This window comes from Mustela lutreola, chromosome 14 (assembly GCF_030435805.1).
Source record: "Mustela lutreola isolate mMusLut2 chromosome 14, mMusLut2.pri, whole genome shotgun sequence".
NCBI lineage: Eukaryota > Metazoa > Chordata > Mammalia > Carnivora > Mustelidae > Mustela > Mustela lutreola.
In genome coordinates, this window is record NC_081303.1 from 74,439,572 (window position 1) to 74,458,396 (window position 18,825).

Below are 18,825 nucleotides of genomic sequence, written 5' to 3' on the forward strand. Positions count from 1 at the left end.
TTAGTAATGACAGTATTAGATTATAATGTCAAGAATATGGTAAATACCCACTAGCCCATGTTGGTATAAATACATACGTACCGGGCGCCCGGCCGGCTCAGGTGGGAGAGCTTGCAGCCCTTGATGTTGGGGCTGTGAGTGCAAGCCCCACGCTGGGTGTAGAGCTACTTGGGGGAGAAGGTAGGAGCGCTAGATGAAATGGATCGGGGGGGGGGGGGGAATCCTCCTTACAGAGAATTCCAGATGGTATATGTAGACGGTCCTCTTCAAGGGGCTGGAGCTTCATTCCCACTTCTTAAGTACAGACTGAACTCAGTGACTCAAGGCCGCACAGCGGAGTACAGAGAGGGTAAAACAGTAACTCCATAATGGAGAGGCCGAGCAGACAGCACCCGAACCGGGAGCGAGCTCAGCTGGACCAGTGATACGTCGTCATGGGACGTTGCCGTCCGATACAACGTGGTATTCTCTCCGGAAACTCACATCCCCAGAGCTCTTCAAAAACACAAACCCAGCCTAAAAATACTGAAACAAGCCCAGGAAAGAGATGTTGTACAAAGTACATGACCAGTACAGTAACAGAAAAGTATTAAGGGCCCGACAAACCAAGGAGAGATTGAGACACTGTCTTAGAAGAAATTTAAAAATTAAAATAAATAAATAAGGTGACGGGTCTGATTAGTGTATGGATGATGTTGATGTGGTGGGTAGCTTATTTGAACTTACGTGCTGTCCTGTAGCAACTCCCGTGCAGACGAGCGCTCTAAGCCCCCGCTGGACGTGTGAGCTTGTCGCAATCCGTCTCTCCGCTGGCCGGGCTTCTGGCTTCTTCTGGTCCCTACAGCCGATTCAGGACAGTTCAGTGTTTGTTTACGTTACGTAGACATCAGAGAGGCCTACCGGGAAATAGTTTCTCACCTGGAGAATCACATACTCCATCCCTGGTTTCAGCATGTTCAGCTCTCGGCTGTACCTTTCAGACCCTGAGACTTGATTTCAGAAAAGGGGAGACTGGGTAGCCTGGGGCATCTCCCGCTCGCAGCTTCCGAATCACAGAACGGATGAATACATATTCACATACATACACACCCGTGTGCGCATACATATACGCATAATGGGTTTTGATAATTATTTTGTCCCCCAAAAATAAACTAGAGCTAAAATTTTTTTGTTTGAAAAAAGTATATTCACTGTAAAACCATAAGAGTTGAAGTATACTGGTTTTTTTTCCTTATTAACTGAAGATTGTGTGCATTGATTAGAATTTTCTAATTTATGACCATTTCATTAGCATGATGTATAAAGATACACTCGAGTGAAATGTGAGGGGCTCCTGAGTGGCCCAGTGGGTTAAGCCTCTGCTTTCAGCTCAGGTCATGATCTCAGGGTCCTGGGATGGAGCCCTGCATCAGGCTCTCTGCTCGTCGGACAGCCTGCTTCCCCCTCCCTCTCTCTCTCTCTGCCTGCCTCTCTGCCTACTTGTGATCTCTCTCTCTGTGTCAAATAAATTAAAAAATAAAAATAAAAATATCTTTTTTAAAAAAAGTGAATTGTGAACATGTGGAGATGAGGTCAGAAAATTGTGGGGCTTTGTGCAGTTTTGGGGATTTCCAGAGGAATTCCATTTCAGTGAATGTTCTGATTTGGGCATTATGAGAAATAGCCTAATTAGAGGGAAAAAACAGACTTTTTAGGTTAAAAATCACCAGCATAAGCTCTGAATCATTCTCTTGCACTGCATTTAATTGGCGGGTCCGATGGAATGTATTGCTCTCAGTAACTGTGTTTCCCACAGTTGGAAACAGCTGTTTTTATCATGGCCCGAGCTTTCATCTCCTTGCTCAGCTTATTCAAGAGAAGCTTCCAGGGCTCCTGAGCTGTGAACCATAGCAAAGGATGCAGAACTTGAATCTGGAAACAAAAACCTGATCAGAACTTCCAAATTATTTGGTATTTTATGTTCAGATTCTTTTACTGTGATACTCATTTGTATTATAACAGTTTTGATTCATTCACTGATCAACAAACACTGCCAGCAGCCTTGACTTGTAAATGATAATTAAAGCTTCTTTCTTCAAATTAAAATTGTATAACGTGAATTAGTTTTGGTGGGCAGGAATGATTTAAATCTTGGAAACTAGTTTTAAATATGTGATTTTTAAAAAGATATTTATTTATTTGACAGAGAGACACACAGCAAGAGAGGGAACACAAGCTGGGGGAGTTGGAGACGGAGAAGCAGGCTTCCCGCTGAGCAGGGAACCAATCTGGGGCTCAGTCCCGGGACCCAGAGTTCATGACCTGAGCCGAACGCAAACACCTAACAACTGAGCCACCCAGGCACCCCGAAATATGTAATTTTGAAATAAATGTATATCATCTATAAACTTAATCTGTTCTTCCATAGCTGACCCAGAGACATCTCCAGCGTTGGACACCTCAAACGCAGGTGCCTGGCTGGCTCAGTTGGAGAAGCCAGGGTCATGAATTCCAGCCCCACATTTGGTGTAGATTACTTAAGAATAAACTCTTTAGGGACCCCTGGGTGGCTTAGTTGGTTAAGGGGCTGCCTTTGGCTGAGGTCATGGATGGAGCCCGGCATCAGGCTTCCTGCTCAGCGGGGAGCCTGCTTCTCTTCCCCTCTGCCTGCCTCTCTGCCTGCTTGTGCGCTCGCTCGCGCTCTCTGTCTCTCTCACTGTCAAATAAAAAAATAAAATCTTTAAAAATATTTTTTTAATTTAAAAAAATAACTCTTTAAAAAAATAAAAAGGAAAGGAAGGGAAGAAAGAACGAAAGAACCCTCAAACAATCTGTTCACCCAAATCATTCCCTAATTTCTTGGGTCTTCAGTACTGAACTCTTAACAGGGCATGACCAGAATTCATAACTGTAAATTATGAAAATTTTCATAGTGGATTTACGTTAAAGATATATACGTTTTATCCAACCAGCTGTTGGTTTCATTCATTGTGTTTTTTTGTTAATTTACATTTCGAAATTCCTCATTTTTAGCCCCGGATGCTCCAGGCTTCACTGGAGTAGTTCGGCTGAATTATTATTCCAGTTTTTTCCTCTGTGATGCCTTCACTCCCCCCCCCCCCCCAGCTGCTATCAGTGGGAGTTCTCTCTCTCTCTGCTGGTGTTTCTGCCCGTGTGACTGTGCCTGCACACCAGGCGTCTGTAAGCGTCGTCTCTCTCTTTCTCCTAGACTGGTCTCCGTTCCTCCTGCAGAGCCATCAAGCAGGATCCCTAGAGACAGATCTCCTTCAGAGGGGTGTCTTGGTTTCCACCCATTTTTGTTTTGAATGGAAAGATTCCAGATTCTTGTCTCTTAAAATCCAGTTATGTTCTTTTTTTTGTTTTCTCAACTTTCTGTCTTTTTTATCCATGGTTTCATCTTACGGTTTTGCTGTATAAGTGCCATCTTTCCCCCTTTCTGTCTAATTTGTCTAAGATGTCTAAGATTCCCGCCCCCCGCCCCCACCCAAAATCTGTCTTTAATGTTTAAAAGCTCACTGAACAGTGGCCGGGTAAAACCCGGAGACGGTGTCGTCACAACGACTTGCGGGGCTGCCTCACATGTCTGAGTGTGCTCAACTCCTTACTTCCCTCATTTTGTTCCCGATTTATTGGGAGTTTATTTTCAGTTTCCCTCCGGACTGATAGTCTGCCTCTGTTTTACACGAAGTCCTCTGTTTTTCCAGCTGAAGGAAAGGAGCGCACGTGTAGTAACCAGCTTATGTGTGTGCTGAAGGGCAGTGTTTTTTGGGTACTTCTTTGGTGACTTTTCTGTCATTTCTACTTCATTTATGTGTGTGGCATTTCTAAACATGTTTCCGAAGCTGCCAGATACCCAAGTAATGAGACTCTCAGTAGTGTTTCTACCCAATAGTTTTGTGAGTTGAAGAATCCCATTTATAGTCTGTTTGCTTCTGAAATATTTCAAGATTTGGCTTTATGCCGTGTTGAGATGAGAAATGAGAACTCTTCGGTAAGTACAAGTGTGTGGATTCTCCGCGCATCTTTGTTGAGGGTAGCACCGGAGTGTCTAGAACCGGAAACCATACAAGCCTCTTGTCCTAAAGGAGTGGAGAGACTATCCCCGCCCCCCCCCCCCCATAGATCTGAAGTGACCCCTGAGGAGATGGGAACAGACCCGCGTCGTGAGCCGTCGCCACCCCGAGGCGGCCGCCGTGCAGGAGACTTGAAGGGCGAGCAGGGGACGCAGGCAGCCGCGCTCCCCGGAACCGAGCTCAGCGAGTCCTCGTGCCTCCTGCGGCCCCCGTGGGCAGGACGGATGGCGTGCGGAGCATCACCTGGCCCCGGAGAAGCTGCGCGCAGGGGCCAGTGGGCTCAAGATGCCCTTCGGGGAGGCTTTCTCCCTCCTCGTGCGAGGCGCCGCCTTCCTCCTGCTTCCCATCAGGTGTACCTCGTGTGCCGCCTCTTCTGCACGCTTGCCAGGGACGCTTCACAATCTCCGCCAGTTCCGTTTCCGAATTGGGCGTGAGTCCTGCCCTTCTCCTGTTGTTACCTTCTTGTCGAATAGTTGCCCGCACGTGCCAGGGGCGTTATTAAGTCATCAGGCCAGTAAATTTGCTGTGAACCTGAAGAGCCCGTGTATGGATGCTAGTGCGACTTTTATGGAAACGCTTTCCATTTTTTACATGACTTCACTTTGGAATTCACACGAGCCTTCTTGGGACTTGGAGTGCTTTACGAAACCAACCTCCAAGTGCGTTTGCCTGCCTCCGTCCTAAAGTCAGAGCCAGGGCTCAGACCCGGCCTCGGCCCTTGCTGACGTGCTTAACCACCCACCGCGCCGCTCGGCCCAGCGCTGTGCTGCCGCTCGGGAAACGTGCGTCTCGGGGGCTCTCGGAACAGACATGTTGTTGTCTCTCGTGTCCTGTTGCTCTTCCCCGGCCACGCAGCCGCACAGTACATTGGTGGCGGTGTCGGAGGAGACGTCCGCAGATCTCATCTGATTTCTGCTGTTGGGCCAGTTTGAGCATCTTTAGCAGGTTGCTACCTCGTGTGTCTAAGCTCTGATCCTCATTTTCCAGTCTTGATCTTGGTCGCGTGTTACATCATTAGGTCAAGTTGTTCAGGAATTCTCATCGTCTTACTGTCCTGTAAGCACCGATTTTCAATGAAATACAGGTCTAAAGCTGATGATGACCGAACCCTAGAGATCTGTGTCTCAGGGACACATCCTTATTCCCCTGAAATATGGAACACTGTTAAGAACATCTCTGCTTTTCATGAAAAGGGAATTCAAATAGACTTTTAAAGTGAAAAAACGAAAACTTTCCTGTGTGAAGTTTTATTCCAATCTCCTGTTAAATCCTCAGAATAGGCTGCTGGCCTCCCTTACTTCCAGGAAATGAAAAGTGGCTCAGAAGCTAAGTGAGCTAAGCCCTGTCTCTCTCAATTGTTTCAGTTTCTCAGGAATTGCTGTACAATGCTGCCAGTAACGGTCTCCGGGGGTCCGACCCCCATTCACCTCCCACTGCCTCCTCTGCAGCTCCAGATGCCGCCAAAAGAACAAGCTTTGAAGAAAGTGCCTGTACCCTCTTTTACCCTGAGGTGGGTGAGGCCAGGCAGGGTGATTCTCAGGACACCCTGATGATCAAAGGTACAGTTGAAGCCTTCACAAGACTTTCTTGAAGATGACCAAGAAATGTGGGAACGTTGTCCAGTAGCCTAGAAACTGAAGACGGGAGCTCAAGCACGGACGGTGCGCGCCGTCTGACCCGCCGTGCACGATGACGTTCAAGACCCCAGATCTGCCCCTTGAGGGCAGAGACCCGTACACTGTTTTCATCCACCCCCACCCCCGTGTCTACCAGAGGACTGAGCGTATAAAGGGGCCTCAGCAAGTGTTAGTCTGTGACCGAAAGAGAGAAAGCTTTACCAAAGTCCTCTCCAGCCTCTCCTTTCCGTCGTAGGGAACCTGAGATTGTTGGCTCTTCTTCCCCAGAGTAGTGACAGAGCTCGCTGATGTCTCAAGCTTCTTGGCCACTGCTGTCTTCTGTCTTGGCCGTGTGTCTGAGTCGGAAATATTTTATCTGTCCAGTGTATGAAGTTTACAGTATTAATACTTACAAAGTTAGGTCTTCACTGATGCCTAGGCTTTTACCTCTCAGATATTTTTATTGTGGTATTTAGCTTTTTAATGAAAATCTTATCTGGACCACAATCTCGGGGAGGGGGTTATTGTACTGTTGGTTTTTAAAATTCCTTTTGTATTTATTTTTCAGATTCAGCAGTAAACAGTCTTGCTTCTTGATTAGATCTCCTGTTAGTCGTCACTGTGTTTGAGAAATAGGATGTACTATCACCAGCTCAGTTCCCAGAACCTAACGCGTTGCTCTTGAACGGCAGCACGCAGCCCTGTCCTCACCCGAGCAGCGCTCGCGGGCTGTGAAGGAGGTGTGCAGTGGTGTGACTTCAGACGCTGCGTAAATAGGACAGCTCGGGGTTTGTTCCGTCTCTCAGGGAAAGGGGCGCGCTGGAAATGTAGCTCCTTTCAGTTCCTCTGTCCTCAGTGGTTCTCCATTCGTTTAGTCACGTCTTCTTTCAGGAGTTAACGCTCGTTTAGAGGGGCAGCTTAAAAATCTCATCTTCAAGTATTTGATTTCTTATACCTTTTGTGGTTCTAGTTATATGCAAGGCTTTTAATTTGTAATTTCCTTTCTAGTTAAAAGTGAACATTTCACAGTACTGCTGGGTTTTTTGACAGACAGGGGATGGACATTCATTATTCTCAACAACTGGCTTTTCTGGTTACGAGAATACAGTATCAGAACCAAGTATGTTTTATCCAGAAAAATAATCCTTCTTGAACAACATACTTTTCTCTCAAGTCAGAAATGTATTAAATTATGCTGCATTGATTTCAGGTTTTGGCAAAAAGTATTTGACTTTTTGAAAGGAAATTGTTTCTTTGTCTTTATGAGCTTCTATGTACATAAACCAAGGAACCTTACATGTACAGTTTTAAAGTAGGTTTGCTGTATCCATAGATAAATCAGTCACCAGTTCTCCCCGAATATGCTGTGGAGGAAACACACAGACTAGGAAAGTGACTTTTGTGGAGTAAATAGGACGTACGGGTGTGAAGCCTGACTCTGATTCTCACCTCTGATTCTGGTAAATGAAATAAATGCTCAGAGTGGACCTACTTTCTCACATTAAGTTGTTCCTAATTAATTGCATTATAAATGTTCTTTGTCAGTTCATATGATGAACTTGAGTTGATAATCGGGGACAGATGTGATTAGAATATTGCTAATGACCTTTATCAATAAATGTCTTCATATGTTTCATAGTGGTGTTACATAAAAACTAAATCGTGTCCTCTGCCCATTCTTCCACTAAAACTAGTTTTCCGCTCTGTTAAGGAACAGGGAAACTCATGCATATGAGATGGTGAAACCGTGTCGAGAGCGCAGGTGGCTTGTCCTCTGCGTGCTCTCCGCTTATCGCCAGCTCAGAGTCCCGTTACTGCAGGGAATGGCCGTGACAACGACTAAAATATGACCGTTCTGACCCAGAATGGTTTGACTTCAGTTTTAGACTTGAATTTTCCTGTGGTTTCTGTCTTTTCCCTCTCTCTCTAGGTTCACAGCCGACGTCAGAGAAGTCTTCCCAGCGGCCGTCAGAGAGCACAAACTGCAGCCCTGCCCGAAAGCGGTCGTCATCTGAGAGTACTTCTTCAACAGGCAAGTACTGTTTGTTCGATCAGACTTTAACTGACTTTCCCGTCTGTTACTTGTGAACAGACTTACAGTATGATACTGTGGACTTTTACAACGTAAATTATAATCTGTGCTTACGTACAATGTTGTAGAAAAAAGCAGAAGTGGTCACGGATGTGTGAATGAGCAGAGTGTGCTGGACCGCAGTCCCGCTCCCCCCTCGTGCTGCTTCCGCGCACGTGGGCTCATGCTCGCGGGTGCTGTGGCTGGGGACACAGTTCTAAATGACTGGGACAAGAGTAGGCAGACACAGAAATAGAGGTTTTAGAAGTTGGGTTGAGGTACAAGAGTGTGCAGTGCTATAGGGCATGTGGATTGGAACTCTTTAATAAACTTGGCTGTGTGCATAAAATGGCCTTAGTAAAGCCGTATAGTTTGCAAAGTAGCATTTACAGATCTCTGAGATACACAAAACAATTCATGGGGTTGTAAGAAGAATCTCTGTTGATCTTTATTTCTAACCTCAACTTTTAAAATGTGTAATGTTCACATATTTTAAGTATGTATAACCTCTTGATACAGTGTATCATACTCGTGTAATTCATACTTGGTTTTTTTTTTTTTTTTTTTAAGATTTTGTTCAATTTATTTATTTGACGGACAGAGATCACAAGTAGGCAGAGAGGCAGGCAGAGAGACAGGGGAAGCAGGCTCCCCGCTGAGCAGAGAGCCCAATGCGGGGCTCCATCCCAGGACCCTGAGATCATGACCTGAGGCAGAGGCTTTAACCCACTGAGCCACCCAGGCGCCCGCTCATGCACAGATTTGGATGGTGCTCTCAGTTTTTCCTTTATACTGATGGTGTGTTTATAAAAACAAAAACAAAACTAGAGGGCTGTATCTATATGTAAAAATTACAGGTATGTGGACAGCTATCTTGTGTGTAAGATATACAAATATCTTATAGTTGTCTGTCCTCTGAGGGGAGCGAGTCCTTCTCATCCGTCAGCGTCATCAGGAGAGGTGGGCAGTGACAGGGTCATTCTGGGCAGTGGCGGTAACACGTGGAAAGGGGGACAATAGTGAGTCGAAGAAACTAAATAAACGAGCCCGTACGGTTAGGGTAAAGGGACTGAAGGTGAGGCTGGGAAGGCCAGTGGGGAACCTGGATAATAACAGGAGCCGCTGAAAATTGTAGACAAGGAAGTGCATACTATTTCTTGGCTTTCCGTCCTGTATTTTGATTGGTAGATCACTTTGACTCATGGTCAGAAAGTTGAATTCCTTCATCAGGTCAAGGCCACCCTGTCAGTTGCTTGTACATTGAAGAGGTACATTGAAGTTGGGCATCCGTGAGGACTTTGCCTCTCAGGATGCTGTCTTCATACTGTTTCAGGCAGAGTCTTAGACGGGGAGTGGCTGCTTTTGATGGTGTGGACCTAAACCAGGGTTTAGCAGACTGCGGCCTATGGACCAGATGAGATGAGATTCAAGGCTTCCTTTAGTGCAGCCCTCAGCTAAAAATCTTTTTTACTTTCTTTCTTTTTTTTTTTTTTTTTTTTTTTTTTTTTTTTTTTAAGATTTTATCTATTTAGAGAGAGAGCCCTAGCAGGGAGAGGGGAGTGGGAAAGGGAGAGAATGTCCAGCGGCTCCCCACTAAGCCAGAGCCTGATACGGGGCTCGATTCCACAACCCTGAGATCATGACCTGAGCCAAAAACTGAGAGTTGGACACTTAACTGACTGAGCCACCCAGATGTCCCTATTTCTGGTTTTTGTTTGTTTGTTTTTTTTAAGATTTTATTTATTTGTCAGAGAGAGGGAGAGAGAGCGAGCACAGGTAGACAGAATGGCAGGCAGAGGCAGAGGGAGAAGCAGGCTCCCCGCCGAGCAAGGAGCCCGATGCGGGACTCGATGCCAGGACACTGGGATCATGACCCGAGCCAAAGGCAGCTGCCCAATCAACTGAGCCACCCAAGATTTTATTTATTTATTTGACAGACAGAGATCACAAGTAGGCAGAGAGACAGGCAGAGAGAGAGGGAGAGCAGGCTCCCCGCCGAGCAGAGAGCCCAATGTGGGGCTTGATCCTAGGACCCTGGGATCCTGACCTGAGCCGAAGGCAGAGGCTTTATCCCACTGAGCCACCCAGGCGCCCCCCTATTTCTGGTATTTTCTAAAGGATCGCTTAAAAAGATAAAGGTAGAAAGAAAAAGTGTTATGTGAGACATTATATGTGTCCTCGAAAACCTAAAATATTTACCATTGAGATTTTTACAGAAACAGTTCGCCAACACCTGAAAAGAAAGAATAAGATTTCAAGGAGATATCCACAAAGAAAATCACCAAAATATTTTACTTTAGTAAATAAAAGAAATAATACCCAGGTCCATGAAGTTACTCTTACCGTAAGACCATTTTATTCATTCAAATAAATATTTTTTGAGAGTAACTGAATACTGAGCATCAGAGGTACACACACGAATAAGATAAGGCTCCTGCCCTCAAGGATGCAGACAGAGTCACCAGAGAAGGGCGTGTGGCGTTCTCCAGCGGACCAGTGCGCCGGGTATGGCGGCACAGAGGAGCTCCAGTGCCTGACGTGTGCGTGACTCAGGAAGACGTCCCGGAAGGTGTGACACATGAACTCCTGTCGTTTGGTCGACACGTGGGACCGAGCGAAGGGTGGGCGTGTGTTAACGCGAAGAAAGGCACAGAACAGAGAATGCTGGTTCGGGAGAGCAGGGCGTCGTGTGGTGTTCCCGGCGTGTGAGGGAGATGATGTGACGGCGGCGGAGAGCGAGGCTTCGGAGGTCGCAGACGGCCCCTCTAGGGCGCAGGCGATTTTGTTGGTTGGTTGGTTGGTTGTTTCACTTGAAGGCCTTGAGTCTTCGCTGTAGAGGCAGTTGGGCGCCACTGAAGGATTTTGAACAGGAAAGATAAAAACTCTTCAATATATTGTATAATCCAGTATTGGATAGACTTTGCAGTGCTGAAAAAGGCCCAGAATTTCAGGGACTGGAGACAACGAAGTCTTCCTTTCTTCCTACGCTGTGACCAGTGCGGGTCCTCTGGGTATTGTCTTCCTTCCAGGCCCCCGCCCGCCCGGCAGAGCCCTGGGTGCAGTGTTGCTGGTCTTGTGAGCGGGGCTGAGGGGTGTGGGAAAGCCTGAGCAGCTCTTACAGTTGCTGCCCACGTTTCAGTGCCATAGCAGGGGGCGAGAGTAAGTCTTCTGCGGAGGAGGAGTGGGGGGGCGGGGCGATGTTACGGAAGCCGGGGCGGCAAGGGCTGGCCCCAGCAGCACAGTCTCCCGCACACCCATTTTGGAAAAGCGCTAGAGCCTTCCAGCGTGGAGAGCGGGACGGAACGAGACGCGCGCGAAGGAGTGCACTGGTGATGGCCTGGGTTTGCACGTGTGCACTTCGAGCAGCGTTTGGGCTGTTGACGTGAAGGTGTTGGTTAGCCATTTGGAAGTGGCGGCTTGTAGTTTGAGGGCGATCTGGAGGAGATGCGGACCTAGCAGCATGCGCTAGGAAGTTGAATCTGGCAGTGAGGGAGCTAACCCAGAGAGCGTGGCAAGAACGCAGATCTAAGGACCATTTACATTGGAGGGAAAGATTGAGTGATGACATAAAAGTTTTAAATAGATTTTTATATAGAAAAAAGGTATGAGAAGCCTCTTAATGTCAGATGTCACAAAGAGGCCAAGAAAAATTAGGACAGAAAAGTGTTAATAATTGGGAAAATGATTTTTATAGAACTAGTTTGCAAGTGGAGAGTTAGAGCAGTTTGGCTCCTTGAGAGGAGACTGCTAGAATTCAGGTGGCCTTGGTCTAAATTCGAGCTCTTCATTTCCAGCCACGAGGTAAATGAGATGTACTGAGCAAACAAATTTCTTGCTACCTAAAACTAAAAATGCGAGATAAAATTCGGAAAACGTTTCTTAAAACATTGCTGAACTTTGAAATCAGTAGGAAACCAGAAGTTTGTAGAAGGCTTGACTCAGCAGAACTGAATTGAAGAGTGTTCAAACCCCTTGCGGTCGGCCTGGCTCCTGGCGGCAGATAGCCTGAGCGGCCCAGAAGGTCAGGGCCGGTTTCCCTGCGTAAATGGGGCGTGTACCAGGGTCAGAGCAAACGGAAAGAAACCCGTCACAGAGGAAGGCGGCTCCTCGTTCAGTTGGGCTTTGGGCGGAGCAGGAGAGGAGCTTCCCTCCACAGCTCGTTCCCATCTCCTGTCTCACGGGCACTTCTTTTTTTTTTAAAGATTTCATTTATTTATTTGACAGAGAGTGAGAGAAAGCACGAGCTGGGGAGGGGCAGAGGGGGAGGGCGAGGGAGAAGCAGACTCCCCACTGAGCAAGGAGCGCGACTTGGGGCTTGATCCTGGAATCCGACAGGCCGAAGGCGGCTGCTTCCCACCTCCCACCTCCCTGCGGGAGCTGCCCAGGCGCGTCTCACATGCGACTGCCTGTGGGACGCAGGAGAAAACTAACGAAAATGTGTTGGTGGTGGTAGTGCCCTGAGTTCCTTCCAGAGCCAAAGGAAGGTTTAATTCCTATGTAGTATGAACCGGAGTGTTTTCAGTGAGTATATCCTCCGTCTCGGCTGACCCAGCGTTCTTGTTTCTCCAGCGGCACAAGAGTGACAGCCTTTATTTTGCATTCAGAAGGCAGATCCCTGAATCAGAACTCTGTCCTAACCTTCGAGTTGTAGACAAAGAAATGAAAATGTGTAGACACCATCTGTTTAGTAATTGAGATATATAAACGACTGAATAAATACAATTTTGTACAAGACATCTTATGGTCCATCCTTGAACTAATCCAAAGGGGTAAATACACTAAAGGACTAATACGTAAAAATATTATTTCACTGACGGCGGCAGTCATCGTTATGAAAGCTGTTGTCTGTGACCCTTAGCAGAGTCCATTGGGAAACATGACAGTAGCCCACCTAGACTGACGGACGGTGTGGGCGCTGGGAGCCAAGGGCAAACGTTGTCAGAGAGAGCCAGGTGGCATGTGTCCTGCCTTTTCAGCCCAAACTTGGAAATCAGCATGTTCATTCTTCCATGGGATTCTTTTTGCTAGAAGCAACTCACTGAGGGCAGCTCCTGTTCAAGACGAGGAAAATTAGATCTACCACCTGGTGGGAGAGAAAGCAGAAGACTCGGGTGCAGGTTGTAATAGCTCCGCACGCAGTCGGACTGCTGCTTCCGGACTGGGAGATGAGGTTGGCTTAGCGGCAAGTGGCTGTGGTGGCGCGACAGGAGGCGGATCGGTTCAGGTGCCGGACGCACGCGAAACCACATTTTCTGGTGTGTGGGGAGGGAGGCGGAGGAATAGTAGGTGAGGTGGCCTCAGGGTGGCTGGCAGAACTGCTGCCGTTGGGTTGGTGGCGCGGGTGTATGATGTTGGGGAAGCGACTTTACGGTAGGTATCACCCACTGAGTTCAGTAGTCTGGAGGAGCAAGGTTGAAGGAGAAGGTAATGACTTGGGTTGTGACTGAGAGTTTGAGAAATCGGTGAAACATGCAAAAGTAGATAAGTAGAAAAACAAGCTTTATTCGGAAGGTTGAACTTGGGGCATGGTCAGAATGTAGGTGGCAGGTGAATGAATTGCCAGGAAGTGTGGAGAGTTCAACAAGAAACGCACCTGTAACAGACAGAGTGAGGAAATGCTCACGGGTGCCAGCTAGTGTCGGAAGGAGGCGGTTCTCATGTGGTCAGCTTCAGATAAAATGGAAGATCGGGACATGTACTCAGATCATTGAAACTGCGAGAATCAACATGGGGCCGGGAGGAAGTAAGTATGAAAGGTAAAGACAGTGCTGGGGCTTAGGGACCTCTGCAGTTAAATCATATAGAGTTGCAAGTAATCGGAAGATAATCCAAGTGTATTCTCAGAGAAACCGTGGAGGCCAGATTTTAAGAAGTGGTGATATTTAATGGCTGTGAGAATTTGAAATTTGAAAAATCCTGAATTTTAACAAGACTACTGGATATTATCTGAAGGGAGTTACTGGTAATTTGAGAAAAATTCCAGTGTGGTCTGATAAGATCAAATCTAGAATACACAGGGCTTAAGGGGTACCTAGAATAGTACCACATTTTAAACGCACATAGGCAGGAAGTGCATGGATGAGCTTTGGAAAAAAGTATGACCTGTGTTCATTAGGAGTAACTGACTGGGCATCTTAGGAAATGGCCCAAGTACGATCTGATGTTTACAAATATTGCAGAACTAAGACAGTTTACCAGTTTACCCACATTCTGTGTAGTCATAAAAAAGTGAGGAATGGTATTTGAAGAACAAAGATCTCCCAGTCATTGGGCCACTAAGATAACAAGGTTCACTGAAGACCACTTATTTTCCCGTCTTTGGTCAACAGGTATTCTTTCTAAACTAGTTTAGACATACGTTTAGTGTTGTAGTTTTAAAGCTTTTCCAAAGAAGTTTCACTTATATCCTTTGTACTCACAGCATTGTTAGAAAGAGCGCTGAACCAGGAGTATCACCAGCATCTAACTGGCAAGGCTCCAAATGTAAATGGACCATCAGCTCCGAAGAAATAAGCCATTTCTTTGTGGTTGTGGCTCCTTAGCTCACGTATTGTTAGGAAAGCAGGCCAACTTTGAATTTTTTTTTTTTTTAAGATTTTATTTATTTATTTGACAGACAGAGATCACAAGTAGGCAGAGAAGCAGGCAGAGGGTGGGGGGGAAGCAGGCTCCCCGCAGAGCAGAGAGCCCGATGCGGGGCTCGATCCCAGGACCCTTGGGACCATGACCTGAGCCGAAGGCAGAGGCTTTAACCCACTGAGCCACCCAGGTGCCCCAACTTTGAATTTATTATGATTACTTTAATATGCCTTATTCAGGAAAATAAACGATCACCTTGCTTGGGAGAGGCAGATGCATATGGTGTTAGGATGTTTAATCGTGTTAAGAAAAATGGAGCAGTATTCCTTTTCTTTGGTATAAGAAGTTACTTAAATGCCAAGCTGTGTTCAGTTCGTATCTGTGTGATTTGTCGTCTTCTTTAGTAAACGGAGTTCCCTCTCGAAGTCCGAGACTGCTTGCTTCTGGGGACGACTCTGTGGGGAGTCTGCTGCAGCGGGTGGTCCAGCACGAGGACCAGGAGCCCCTGGAGAAGAACATCGAGGCCGGGATCGCGTCTGCCCCAGGGCCCCCGTCCTCCAGCCCAGGACACAGCCACAGCAAGGAGCGGGCCCTGGGGAAGCCGGACAGCCTTCTGGTGCCCGCGGCCCCCACTGACACTTGCGGTGGTGGCATCTCGCTCCTGTCGGAGAAGCTGCCGAGCAGCTGCTCGCCCCACCACGTCAAGAGAAGTGTCGTGGAAGCCATGCAGCGCCAAGCTCGGAAAATGTGCAATTATGACAAAATCTTGGCCACGAAGAAAAACCTGGACCATGTCAATAAAATATTAAAAGCCAAAAAACTTCAAAGACAGGCCAGGACGGGGAATAACTTTGTGAAGCGCAGACCGGGTCGACCTCGGAAATGCCCCCTCCAGGCGGTGGTGTCCATGCAAGCATTCCAGGCTGCCCGCTTGGTCAGCCCCGACTCGACCGAGGGCGAGGAGAGTGCGGCCCTGCCGCTCCGCGCCGACACGGTGACGGACGCCATCGAGGCTGTGGTGCAGAGCGTCACCCTGAGTCCGGAACACAAGAAGGGGCTGAAGCGGAAGAGCTGGCTGTTGGAGGAGCAGGCCAAGAAGAAGCAGAAGCCGTTCCCAGAGGACGAGCAGGAGCGCTGTACGAGGTAATTATCTGTGTCCACGGCTTGTCTGAGCGGAGTGGAGTAGCAGCTTATAGACGTGATGTCGGGGTGCAGCGAGTTCGCGGGTCACCCCCTCACCTCTCCTGATGTAAAACCTGCGCTCCCCCGGGTCTTTGTTTCAGCGCGTTCTTATTCATGGCTGCCCCAAATTTTAAAATAATTAAGAAGCACGTGGGACGTAGCAGTCCAGTCTGAACCCCCAGTTTGCAGAAGAGGAAATGAAGGCCCAGCGAGGTTCCGTTGTGCCCAGCACGGGGCCGCGCGCCCGCGGTTATTTTTTTAGGCTCGCACTGTCTTCTCCGGTTTCCATCCTGTCACCACGCACACTTTCTGCGTGTTACGTTTCTTTTCTTCACAGTCTCCTTGTTATGTCCTTTCTTTTTTCTAAAAGAGCGCACAGAGCCAAAAATCACTCCCCAAAAAGAGCTCTTAATCCTTTTGTTGTATCCAACCAGGTTTTTCCCCTAAAGGTATGTTTGGTAGTTTTAACTGAGTTAATACAATACTCCCTATTTTCAAAGGACCTTTCCGTTAGAAACACAGCAGGCTCAGTCATAATCACGTGGCAGTCCCGTTCACAATTAGACAAATACAAATTAAAACTGCAAGACACGTTGTAAGCCTCTTAACATTTATTTTCAAACTGCTCTCTTGAAAACCACACCTGTTAATAGTTCTACTAACATCCAATAATTGTCATCCACTATTTATCCCTACTCTTATCTACCCGGGAAATTAGCTTTCTAAAAATCTTTATAAAAATGTCTTCATCATTTTGATATAGGTGAAATATACTTCATAAATGTTGGTTCATACTTATTTTAATTTGCACTAAATTGCATATTAGGACGTTAGTATTTGTTGATGTACCTTACCTGTTTTTTAAGTACTCATTATATACAGTCAGAATAATAACCCTTAATGGTTTTTGTATGACATTTGATTTTTTTTTTTTTTTTTTTTTTTTTTGGCCAAACAACAATGGAACAGTTAGAGTTTATTAGTCTTTTTCTCTACCATCTGTCTGAACAAATCCTATAGAGAGAGGTTTTTGGTTTTGTTTTTTCAAGGTTTTATTGATTTGACACAGAGCACAGGTGGGCAGAGCAGCAGGCAGAGAGGGAGGGAGGAGCAGGGAGCCCGATGCGGGGCTCCGTCCCCGGGCCCTGACATCACCACCCGAGCCGAAGGCAGCTGCCTGACCGACTGAGCCACCCAGGCGCCCAAGAGAGAGGTTTTTCATATCTCTCTAATGCATACATTTAGGAAAACTGCTTTTTTCCCTACAGAATATGTGGGGTTGAAATTTCTTTCATGAGTACGTACTTGTACTACTTTCAGTGAAACGAAAAGCTTACTGATTGAAAAGTTAAGTCTCTTTTCACATGATGTCATTTCCTCTCCGATCCTGTTCTCCTCAAGAGCACGACTGTGAACCGCGCACCACAGAGGGGCACCCAGCCGGCCCAGTCAGGGGAGTGTGTGATTCTTGACCTTAGGACCATGAGTTCAAACCCCACTCTGGGGATAGAGATGACTTCTTACATCTGTACAGAGGTGTGCATCCGCAGAGCTTGTGTCTCGTGTAAGTGGTGGCACCCTATAGTTTTCAGCTCTTTTTTCTTCATGTGTCTCAGAGATCTTGTCCTTAGGGCATGACGAATTACCCTACTCCGTGCTCAGAATACAGCATAATTTATTTAACTGTTCTCCTTCAGTGGAGTCCACATTACCTTTACTTCTTTTTTTTTTTTTTTTAAGATTTTTATGTATTTATTTAAGAGAGAGCGGGCAGGAGGGGCGGAGGAAGAGTGAGAAGCAGCCCCCCAGCTGAGCAGGGAGTCCACTGTGGAACTCGATCCAGGATCCCGGGATCATGACCCAAGCCGAAGGCAGACGCTCCACTAACGAAGCCACCCCAGCACCCTCCCGCCCGGTCACCTTTAGCACACAGCTGTTTGATCAGCTGGAACTTTAAACTTTTTAAACGTTTTATGTTGTTGGGTCCCAGGGTCCGTTGTTACTGTTTCAGGGCCCGTCAGACTATTTTAGAACCAGTGTTTGTTCATCTTAATCACTGAGGCTTTACAGTACTGAAAAGAGGACGCCTGGGTGATTCAGTCTGTGAGGTGTCTGCCCTCAGCTCTGGTCTTGATCGTGGGGTCCGGGGATCAAGCCCCATGTTGGGCTCCCTGCTCAGCAGGAGGTCTGCTTTCTCCTCTCTGCCCCTCCTCCTTGCCTGATCTCTTTCTCTCTCTCAAATAAATAAATAATCTTTTAAAAAAATACTGAAAAGAGAATGATTCCTGCCTTCAGGGTAGTAAGAAAGTGACAGTTCATGACAATTTGACCATTCATTTTAGGGGAACGGTCACCTTGAAAATGTGCTTGGGAGAAGAGGGTTTATTCCAGAAAAGCCTTTCTAGTATCATAGCCACCAACATTAAACACTTTAATTTTCCACAAAATTACAGTTTAGAATTTGAAGAAATTACGAAGAGGAAGATGCAGTTTCTACCCTCAGGAGGAGAGGGATGTATCACAAGAGGACACCCCACAGGAGTTTCCCAGACACAGCAACAGCTCTTCACCTTTTTCTAAGTAGAACCTGCTATGCTACTTGTTACATAGCAGGGGGTTGTTCATTTACTTATTTAATAACATTTGTTGCAAAATTATTTATCCAGCGTGCTAAGGGTAGGTAACAATGGTAAGCAAATTTGGATAATTCCCTGCCCTGGGGGATCACACAGTCGGAGTTCCAGCATGAGGGGTTATTGAATGTTACGAGAATATATTGTTGAGGTGATTGACCTCGGTTTCTTGTGGAAGTAACGATGAAATTAAAACCTGGAGAATAGGGACGCCTGGGTGGCTCAGTTGGTTAAGCAGCTGCCTTCGGCTCAGGTCATGATCCCAGGGTCCTGGGATCGAGTCCCACATCGGGCTCCTTGCTCGGTGGGGAGCCTGCTTCTCCCTCTGCCTCTGCCTGCCTCTTTGTCTGCCTGTGCTCGCTTGCTCTCTCTCCCTCTGTCTCTTACAAATAAATAAATAAAATCTTTAAAAATAAATAAATAACCTGGAGAATAGACTTCATCTGTTACTTGAAGGATCAAGGCTAGAACGAACATTACAGGCTGAGTATGAAAAGGCATGGCAGGTTCAAGGAGGTGAAAGAAAGTTTCTGTTGCCAAAACACAGAGCTAGTTGGAGTCCTGTGGTCTAGGGCCTGGGGCATGAGTCTGAAGAAGGTTGTAGGAACCGGATCATGCAGAGAGCTTTGTTTGCCAAGCTAGAGAGTTTGGACACTATTTGTTGATGAATA

At 46.8% G+C, this 18,825-nt stretch overlaps 1 protein-coding gene across 1 annotated transcript in view; it reads left to right on the plus strand.

Moving 5' to 3' along the window:
* Window positions 1-18,825, plus strand: part of ASH1L (ASH1 like histone lysine methyltransferase) — a 168,684-nt gene that overhangs the window by 66,907 nt on the left and 82,952 nt on the right. Inside the window, exons 4-5 of the mRNA XM_059146914.1 lie at window positions 7,620-7,721; window positions 14,744-15,482. Coding sequence (XP_059002897.1) covers window positions 7,620-7,721; window positions 14,744-15,482 — 841 coding nt within the window. The remainder of the gene's footprint in view (window positions 1-7,619; window positions 7,722-14,743; window positions 15,483-18,825) is intronic.